General features: G+C 40.8%; 1 protein-coding gene across 3 annotated transcripts in view; it reads left to right on the top strand.

Annotated features, from left to right (window-relative positions):
* EPAS1 (endothelial PAS domain protein 1) overlaps positions 1-10,668 on the top strand; it is a 58,467-nt gene extending 47,799 nt beyond the window's left edge. For all 3 annotated transcript variants that reach the window (XM_025204594.1, XM_025204552.1, XM_025204516.1), the window contains 5 exons: positions 237-721; positions 1,931-2,054; positions 2,159-2,276; positions 6,530-6,706; positions 7,490-10,668. In XM_025204594.1, the coding sequence (XP_025060379.1) occupies positions 237-721; positions 1,931-2,054; positions 2,159-2,276; positions 6,530-6,706; positions 7,490-7,638 (1,053 nt within the window). In that variant the 3' untranslated portion in view covers positions 7,639-10,668. The remainder of the gene's footprint in view (positions 1-236; positions 722-1,930; positions 2,055-2,158; positions 2,277-6,529; positions 6,707-7,489) is intronic.
* The last annotated feature ends 210 nt before the right edge of the window (positions 10,669-10,878 follow it).

The raw sequence follows: 10,878 nt of genomic DNA, 5'->3' as shown, positions 1-10,878 counted from the left end.
CCTGCTGCCCACCTCTCATATGCTACCTTACCTCCAGCAATATCAAGAAATGTGCAACTGATGAAAACAGATATTTCAGTAATGATATCTTTAAATGTGTCTGCCACTTTCATTTAAGTCAATGAACAATGATTCTTCAGTCTCACATTTACTGAAATTTCATCTTCCAGCTCATATTAACCACCACAAGTTTGTTATTAGCACTTTTATTTCCTGTTGACTTTTTTTTTGTACAGACCGATTTCAATGAGCTGGATCTTGAAACCCTGGCTCCTTACATTCCCATGGATGGTGAAGATTTCCAGCTCAGCCCAATCTGCCAAGAAGAACACCCTCTCTCTGAAATTGCACAAAATACCCAGCAGAGCTTAAGTAGCATGAGTACCATCTTCCAGCCCCTTGCTTCTGCCGCACAGAATCAGTTCCTCTCGGAGAAATACTGCCAACAGGTGTCAAATAAAAACATCAACCCCAATCCTGGGCATCTGTCATCTGTGTTTTTCAACAACATGAATAAATCATCTTTGCCACCATACCAGGCACGAGCCAGCACCCCACTGTCTTCTTTGGGTGGAAGGCCGAATACTCAATGGCCACCTGATCCACCATTACAATATGTTCCTACTAAATGGAGACTAATGGATAAATACTCTGGATCCTTAGCCAACTCTCCATCTGGGCCACCAATCCACTCTCCCCACACATCTGTATATAAGAAAAGGTAATTTCCTCCTAGTGTGAAAATTCTGAAATCTGTGCTTTATTGAGAGAAAAGAGCTCTTTGCTATAACCTTGAAACATTCGAATTGCCCCCTCAACTAGAGCAATTTATTTCATCAGGTGGCTAGAATAGTTGTGACCTAGTTCTGTTTCCACTAGCATGCCTGTTCCTTTGACTTTACTGGGAGCAGGACAGGGCTGTTTGCCTATCACAAAACCAGATGAAAAAGCTGAGTCAGGAAAATTTACCTAATTTAGAAAAGGTCAAGGAGTGGGAGAAGAAGGATGATCTTGGGGGTAGAATCTGTGCTCAGTTCCCTGCTCGTCCACAGACTTCCCTGGAAAAAGCCTCTTTGTGAGTCAGATCTCACTGTGGGAAACAGGGATGATAGTGTTTCTCTTCCCCACCAGGGAACTGGGAGGATAAACATATTTAAAGACTAGGAGGTAAAGACTGTGAGGTAAGACTGGGGACCACATACTTACCATATATAGCTACAGAATAGCTTTTGTTCTAGATTTTCAATGTATTTCATTTACATTGATCACTGTCCAACACACAACAGTGATTGGGGTAGCATAAGAATTGTGGTAGGCAAGCCAAGTTAGTCACAAATGGTAGTCCGCTTATATTCATCAGTTCTACCACTGATGTACTATTTTCCCATGAACAAGTTGCTTAACTCCTCGTGCTTCATGTTGCAACTCTAAAATGGCAGGAAAAATGTTACCCATTTTTATAAGGTTCTTTGGGATCTTCATATGTCTGGTATTCTTTTAATAATAGTCTTAGAAAAATTACCTATGCTGGGACTGTGATTCTGGTTTATACGAGCAATAATTTGCAAGATCAGTTAAATGGTAGACACAAAAAGCTAATCTGCGTATTTGTATTTATTGTTTAGTATATTAGTATTGTGCCTGCATAATGGAATACAGAATGAGCCTCTTATGGATTAAGATCGTAGTTTTTACATTCAATTTTTTAAATAGATTGCAAGGTGCTGAGTACACTAGGTTTTCATTTATTGCAACATAAAGCATGAAAGCATCCAGGAATTATGGACAGTGAAAACACTGGGTTAACTGACAAAAAAAAAAAATCTGTGTTTGCACTGCAGTCTAACGTGAGTCCCAAAGTATCTTAATTTTGCAACCAAACAAGACTTTTTGGTTATGGTTCATTTAAGGAGAAGTCTTTTCTTGCCAGGTCACTGGAGAGTTTTGGGCAACGGGGCATAGATATAAATCCGGCAAGAATTGCTCTGTCCAATAGTTTGAAACTGAAGCGACAGCTGGATTATGAAGAACAAGCATTTCAACACCTGACTGGGGTAATCTATTAATTCACACATTTCACATTATAGCCATTGAAAAGATTTTTCATTTTGATTATTTATATCTGTTTCTGGTTCCTTTTAAAAAAAAATAATTTTAGGCGGATGCATCAGCCATTAACGCATCTCAGTTAATGTGGAAAAGAATGAAAATGCTGAAAGGGGAAAATTGTTCATTGGTTGCAGAAAAAAAGTCCCTCAGCACAAGTGTCCTTAATGGTAAGACAAGAAACTGATTTCATGTTGTTTGTCCTACAATTATATCTAGAAATGAGTTGAACAGAAACAAAGACTATGCATGCAGGGGTTATCATAGTGTCACTTTTGTACCAGGGGCATCAGAACTACAGTAAGCCAGACTGTAAAGCAGACTTTCATTAAGAGGCCACTAATGGTACTGCCAAATTAGCAGTGTTGCTAATGGTATTGTCCTGTAAAAGGAAAGTTATTATACTTGGATTTCTTTTTCAAGAGATGTCAGAGGAATTGATTTCACACAATAGCATAGATGTTGACCTAAATCCTGTTTTAATTGACTCACCTGAATGTAGTTTGTGATTCAGTCCTAGGCATGTGAGCTTCATGCACCCACTGAGCATACTGCCAAGTATGGCTGTGCTCTGGCCAGTCAGGTATGTGGTAACATATGATGGCACAAGTATAGACATGAGACCAGTTTAAGTCCCAACATTTTAATCAGGCAAACTTATGGCTAGTAGATGTTAGGAGGAGGAAGCAGAGCACCTAATAGATAGGGCATTTATCCAGGGAGTGGGAGACACAGGCTCTAAGTTGTTCTCAGAGAGAGAGTATGAACCTTTATCTTCTGCTTCCCACCACAAGCCTCAAACTACCAGGAGTGCGCTGATGTGCCCATACCAGACCAGCCCTGCATGCTAGATCCGAGGCCAGTCTGGTACAGACTCACAGACTGGCTGTGAGTGCTGGATCCAGCACGCAGGGCCAGTCTGGTATAGACACCACAAGCAGCATGTGCTACAAACTGGCCTTGCGTGCTGGTTGTAGCATGCGCTCCAGACTGGCTCCATGTACCATGGGCCACCTGCAGGTTTGGGGCCAGTGCATGTTGCATGAGGTGTGTTACCAAATTTGCCCATTACTTTGGGGTGTGCTCATTTATTAGGGATAGTTTCTAGGGTCTTGGTGATTCTGTCAATGTGCTGCTTGTGTTACTATACGGAGCTGTATTTCTCCCTTCTGCAAGCCCTCACCCCCAGTGGAGCTATCTTGCAGGACTCAGTCTCAATGGGCTGGGTTCCTCCAGTCACCAAATCAGTCATACACACAAACACACACAAATTAACGTGACACGCCTGACCTGGCCAGGCTGATCAGCATGGACAGGCTGACACCCTCATATGCCAAGAATCAGTTCATAAGAGCAACAATAAAATGCGGTCAGACACAAGCACACAGGTAAACAGAATCCCTCTGAATCCGGCTGGGTGTCCAGCTGACACCCTCATGGGCCAGCATTCAGTTCATAAGGGCACGTCTGAGTCAAACTGGGTCAATCATCCTGTACAAGCTGATCCCCTTATGTGTTTCAAACTCAGCACGTCCCAATCTTTGGCCTCTTGATGAGCAGACCCCACAATAATTTGGGCTTCACAGGGATCTTTAGCTTAGGTAAAAGAAGCGTTGCTGCAGAGCACGGGAGGAAAAAGAAGCAGAGAAGGAAAAATATACCCAGTTACTACCAAGTTTGACTATAAAAGTTATTTATTGCTAAGCATATGAAATATATAATAGTACTAGTAGTAATAGACATGCAAAAGAAAAACAAACACCAACAATGACAATACTACCCTGGTTTCACTAAGTATTTGGGGAAACTTAGCTCAAGCTTAACTGATACAGTTCAGGTTCAGAAGTTTATGCCTAGAAAGAAGACAGAGAACGCTGGGATCTCACCTAGTCCACGGTACTCAGGCTGCAAAGCTGACAGGCACAGTCTGTAGCACAGTCCTTGAAGGGAGAGATGATCTGTTCTTCCAGCGTCCCAAGAACGACAGGGGATGGTGTCAGCACAGGGGTTTTCTTCTTCTCCTTCTTTCCTCCTGCTTCTACTTCTTTTTCTTCCTTTTCCTCTAGCAGCACACACACTTACAGATTTTTATACCCTCAGTTTAGCTGCTTCGAAGCACCCTCAGTAGTGTAAATCATTGTCTTTTCTATTGACAAGGGGTTATCTGGTTTGGACCATCTCAGGAAACTGATTGATAATCAGGAAACACTTAAGATTAGGGAGTAACCCAAATACTTGGGAGCCAGCTTGAGATTCCTATGGGTGGCAGATATACTGATGGGATATCTCATGGTTTCTTCAGGAACAATAGATAGCTTGCAGCATCAGGATTTTGGATTTTTACTTGTTGTGCACAAGCCTCAGCTTAGCATGACTTTTCCAGATCTTACTATAGTCTTTTAACAGACTCAAGACAAATATTGGGGTGCTCATAACCTTTTGTGGAGAGGACTCCCACCAGTCGTCTCGGGAAAGATATGACAACACCTGGGATTAGGGCTCCAGCAGGCTGGATGCTGTGATGAACCCTTAACCATTGTTCAAATGTTGCCCATACCCCCTCTAACTCGGTCTCTTGCCTCAGCATTCCCTAATCTGGCAACCGAGTTTTAGTCAAACAAGTTTAAATAGGCCTCCCATAGTGGGACCGGGGAATGTACGGCCCGAGATACCTATTAAACTTAGAGCTGTGTGTGTGTGTGTGTCTGGGGGGAAAAGTCCTTAGTAAATCCAGATTAGAACTGGTCTGAGAAATGCTGAGCTGGGTGTGTGTGAACATGGGTTGATTAACATTTGAAACACAGATTCCCCATCATGCAGTGCTCTCCTGCTTCTCTGGTCCCAGAATTCACTGCAGTCTCTGCTTCAGGCTTTCTGTTCTCCATCTCTCATGTAAATGAATGGTCATCTGGTTCCATCTCGGATGTAAATGAGACCTAGGGCAGTTGTTTCACTCTTATCACCCTTATCTGGTGAGGGTCTTAGGTGTGTCTCTCACTGCATCTTAATCAGTTTCATTTAGGTAGAGGAGGGGGAGGGGTGAGTCCTTGTGAGTCAGACAGACTGCATCCTGTGCCAGGGTTGCCCAAGAACACAGAGCTGAGATGTAACAGGTGTGAACGGCTGTAGCCAGGTTGCACTGTAAGCAACACCTGAGGGCCAGGCCAGGGTCTGCACTAGCTCTGGTTCACAGGGCTGGTCTGTGGGCTTGATCCAGCCCGCAGACTGGTCTCATGCCCCAGGCCCAGATGAGTTTAACACGCCTGCCTTAGACTATTAGGCTAAAGCATGCGAGGGCCCTCTTTCCTTTCCCCTACTGGCAGGTATGCACACTCTTTATATCGCTATGGTTTTCTGGTATTTGCAAGGATTTCTATCAAAACTGTATTTCCATTTTTTAAAATCTGACAGATCTTCTAGTTTGCACTATGACTTCTCGCTGTCCTACATAGCTCACTCCTTTAAAAAGCAGCTTAAAGCATTAGGGCCAATTCCTCCATTGTCCTGCAATTTATAGGGCAAAAATCAGTGCAAACCTCTCCCATTTCAATTTGATTAGGCTTTGAACATTTTGTTTTAATGCATATGACAGTGCAAGGGTTAGGGTAGAGAACTGGGCCCTAAGCACTGCCAAATTCACAAGCTGAAAAAAGAGAACCATCTTATTTTTCTAGAATCACTTTCAGCTGGGTTCAGTTAGTGGAGCAAGAGCCATCACTAGCAAGGCTGAGACTTAACAGCTTGCTTTGCATTTCACTTGCAATAGTAGATGGTAAAAAATTATTTTGAACAGAAGTGTAATAGGTATTAAAGGACAACATTTTTAAGTATTATATTTTGGAACCAGATGTTCCAGTTTTTCTCCTCTTCATTTAGAAGTCACAAATGGCATTATCTGTGATACACAACCCAGACATTATATCACCACCAGTTAGGTCAGGAGTGTTTGATCAGTCAGTGGTTCTGAAGAAAGAACATTCAAGCGCTATTGAGGGATCAAAGTAAGGTGGTTATCCACACCTACTGTTCATTTCTGAATTGCCTTTTATTAAGAAGAAAGAAATAATCTAATTTGTTTCATGGAGAGGAATAATTCAATGAGTACATTAATCCCTCAAATGAAAAAGGAGGTTATAAAATTAGCCTCCTGGTCTTCAGCTTTTTCACAAAATGACTGCGTAGTTGTATAACCTTTGTTTCAGTGGGGGCTGGGACTGAATAAACAGTGTCCTGGCACAAATCCATGTGATAAAATTTGCTAGGGAGACATTTGTTACAGTAGTGAAGACCTCTGGTATACTCATTCCCTGCACCTATGCTCCCAGAAGACCCGTTGGCATAGCAGGTCACAGTGATAGTTTCTCTCTCTGTTTTAAACGCACACACAAACACAAGTAATTGCTTTTTCCTCCCCCCATTTCAGATGAGTTTATTTGCAACCCACAAAGAAGTCTGAGCCAACCAATGAATCAACTTCAACATCAACAGCAGCAAACCCTCTGCGGAAGTCCTGGTGTGGATCAGAAATCAGCATTTTCCCCTCAGTATTACAATTCTCCTTATCAGGACTTTAATGTGTTACGGTCTCATAAAATGTCAGGTAAGGACTACCAATAACCAATAAAAAAGTGGTTTTGATCTAGGGTTCAATACCAGCTGGAAGACCAAAGGCTTATAGGAGGGAGGTAGAAAACAGGCTTAAAACCTGTTTTCTACCTCCCTATTTAATTTTATTAAATATAGTGATTAGAGGTTTCTTGGGTAAAAAAAAAAAAAAACAAATTATTGTAAAACTAAAATTTTAGATGCATCTGGCAATAATTGGCTAAAAATCTCAGATTTCAACTGAAAAAAATTGAAAGTCATTCTATGAATGGCATCTTGTGTATTATGGAGTTTTTTTCTTGCAACTGAAAATGTGAAAAAGCACTAACATATTACAGAGCTGAATCACAGTTTAGCAGATTGAGGTTTGACTTAATTTTATGGGGTTTTTTGTTTTTTTTTTTTTAAATGGAGCGTGTTACATGAGAGGTATATAGATGCTGCAGCGGGTGTTAATTGTAATCTGTGGTTTACTATAGATGATAGTGTTTTGAGGGAGCTCATTCTAGCTCAAAAACAGGAAATCTACATGAAGAGCAAAAGAAAACATGAAGTTTCATATCTAGCCAAAATCTCAACATATGAGATTGTTCTTATCATTTTATATCATTTGTTCTTTGTTCTGTATAACTGACCGGGAAGATGCAAAGTTGTTTTCAGTTCTCTTAATAGAACATACATCATTAAATGGGAAAAACCACTTCATCTTCTAACTTTAGCCATGTGTAGGCATCAGCCATAAAATTACACTATTTTTCTTCTAATATTTTTTTTTCAGGTCTGAGTCGTCTGCTTGGGCCGTCTTTCGAACCATATTTGTTGCCTGAACTGACCAGATATGACTGTGAGGTTAATGTCCCTGTTTTGGGCAGTTCCACACTTCTGCAGGGAAGCGAGTTGCTCAGAGCTCTTGACCAGGCGACCTGAGCAATCCTGTAATATTCCTTGGCCTATACTGTTCAAAACAGCCTCAGTTTTTAAATATATTTTTACAAGTAGACAATTTCTAATACCAATACACTTTTTGCAAGATTTTACTTTAGATACTGAACTTGCCCATGTTACCAAATAGTGGCCTTTTTTGAAGTTACTCATTTTATTATTCATATTAAAAAAAATATAAAATCTACTGTATTTTTCTCTATTTCGATAAAAATGTTCTTTAGATAGACTGATTTTTCCCTACCTCTTCTCTCTCCCCCCCCCCCCCCTCCCACTGCTTGTAATTTATATTCTCTGAAATTTTTTCTTCAGTGTTCATGCTAATAAAATCTGTGGTGTAAATGCCTTGCCATGCAATCCTTTGGCTGCAGTACTGCATAGATTTATTTTTATTGCCAAAGAAACAAACAAAACAAAAATCTGATTTTATACCACAGTTTCTGTTGGACCTGGTAAATTAAAATCCTGTGTGCCCCTCTGCCTGTCCTGCCCTCTGGTTTCCAGCGCTAAACACAGTGTATCATTAACATCTGTGAAAAAAAATTAAAGATAAAACCCACCCCTCTGCCTCCCTCCCATTCTTCTCTCCCCGCCCCCCCCCCATTTTTTTCCCCCCCCCCCCCCCCCCGCCTTTATTTGATGCTATCTGTTGAAAGCAATGTGAAGGGTGAACTGCAGTGTTTGTGGATATCTGTGAAGCCATGTGTATAAGCCGGATCTTCGGCTGGTGTAAGCTGACCTAGATCTATTGATGTCAAGGACGTCAGTGACTTACCCTGGTAGATGATCTGGAACTGGATCTTCCTTGGTTTTATAATTTCTTTTGTTTTTACACAAAACATAACTGAGTTTTTAAAATGTTTATCTGGGTTAAATGTTTATCATATATTGGTACTTTTGTTATATCTCAGCCACAGAACCAGAACCGGAATTACTTCTTAAAAGTTGTTTTTGCTAGAATTTGGTAGCGTTTGTTATGGTGTAGCTGATATTGCAGGAATCTGTCCAAAGGCCGATACTAACACTGCTAATTATCAATTGTCTTTTTTGCATTTTACGTGCTAGGTAGCAACATAATCCTCAATAATGAAGTAATTTCAATTGTAAGTTGAAATAGTATTTCCCTTCACCTACTTATAAAAAGGGTGGGAGTCAGAGGGCTGGCTGAAAACTGAGCTTGCCTTGTACTGTTAATAGCCTTTCAAGTACACATAATCTTACAGCATGATGTTACAAAATAAACACACATCTTCAGAACCCCTGTTAAAAACTTGTGTTGCCATGAATTGAAAAGGGTGAGGATGTGGTTTTGGTCCTATAAATCCTTTTGCTGGAACAATATCCTTGCAGAGCCATAATAGTCTCATAAAACATGGAAGTGAATGGAACAGATTTTAGTATATTCATAAGCCTAGCTGTTTAGTGGACAACCAAGAGTGAAAGGGCAAGGATGAAACCCATTACAACAAAAAATGTGAAGAGACCATCAGAGCAAACCATGTTTTCTTGCCACAGGGTTAACAAACCTTTTTCTCTTTGTAGAATTACTGTAACTTCACTGAAGGAACTGGAGCAATTACAAATTACACTAAGTAAAAATCTAGCCCCAAATCAAAGTTATTTCTATTCAACCTGCCAGCTCTGCTATAGCTTGTGATCATATAGAATCCCTCTGTATATTTGCAGATAGGGTGCACTGGATTAATTGAGCACTTCAGAATGTCTTGTATTTAAATGATACTTATAAGCTATTCTATACATTAAGGTTGCATATAGACATTTGGGGAGGTTAGATCGAGTTAAAATAGCCACCTGATTTAAGGTGATTTGGAATGGGAGGGGTAGTGGAGGGGAAGGGGATTGGGAGGGAGAAGCAGGCTTCTGGAGGGGAAAATCGGGTCTGTGGGGAAATCAGGGGGTCAGGCATCATCTCTGGGGTCCAGGAGGGTTTGGTGGGATCAGGGAGGCTTGCAGGGGAGCTTGTGGGGGAGGTCAGGCACTCCTTTCCCCCATTCTCTGGGATCAGAGGCTATTTTTAGCTCCCTGACTCCCCTACCGCCAAGCAACCAATCCCTGGGGTGAACCTACCATCAACATCCCTTCCACCCCTCCCCCCACCAGGACTTACTTCCTCTGCTCCCAGCATCAATGAATGCTGATGAACCTGGCACCAGAACTGGCTTGTAGGATGGGTGGTAGGGAAATAGCTGGTCCTGGGTGGAGGGGTTGTCCATCTGGGGATGAGGCGCTAACAATAGCCTGGTGTCAGGAAGGGAGTAGGACAAGTGCAGCCCAGGGGTTGGGGCCAGCAACTGGGCTTTTCCAGGATATACTGATCTAAAAATTGCTAACCCAGTTTAAGTTAGGTGTACCTCAGAGGCAGGGTTAACTTGGATTGGGGCGGCCATTTTTAGACTACTCTAACTGTCCTGAACTTCTGTACAGTTCAAACTTAGATCAACCTAACTTATGTAAGGTCCACACCCAGGTGAACTAAGTTAGATCAGGCAGCCTTAGGTAATCTACCCTCCCCAAATGTCTGCACAGAGCCTAAAAGGAAACTGAAAGTCTTTTCTGTCATTGGTACATTAAAATGTTACTGGGGTCTCCATCCATGACTGAGCCTTTAAGGACTGCTTACCAAAATAAAGTTACTTTTAAAAAGAATCTATAGCAAAAGAAAAAGTACATACATTAAAAACATCTTATGATGCATAGCAAAGCAACATTGACAAATCTGCAATGTAATGACTTGAAGGGTTAATGACACTTAAATACTACTCTTATTTTCTGCTTGTGTAGTTTCAGCATTAAAGAATGTTACACCCTAACAGTTTACTAAAACACTCTGCAAAATATTCCCTGCTTAATATTAACCATACCTATCATCATAATTATTTCATGATCTATATTGCTGAATTCTTATTGACAATATTATAACTGTATGGGAACTTTTAACTTGATAAGGAAATGTAATTTGACACTGATACCTTATTAAAGTATACTGATCCGAAATTCCTTGTGACTCTTGTTTGCTATGAATTTGTCATTTGTTGTATCATTGTAAAACAAAGTATTTATTAAATTATTTATAGAAAATAAAGGTTTGCATTGATCTTTAAAAGCATGCAAAAGGAACAAAAATATGCATATATATTCATAGTTGAAAATGGAAGAGAAGACAAGGGTGCTAGAATTAACAAAGGTGCATCATCAACTTCTTTG

The sequence above is a fragment of the Alligator sinensis genome, unplaced genomic scaffold (genome assembly GCF_000455745.1).
Source record: "Alligator sinensis unplaced genomic scaffold, ASM45574v1 scaffold131_1, whole genome shotgun sequence".
Lineage (NCBI taxonomy): Eukaryota > Metazoa > Chordata > Crocodylia > Alligatoridae > Alligator > Alligator sinensis.
Note: the sequence above shows the minus strand (reverse complement) of the source record. Positions and strands in the feature narration are given on the sequence as shown.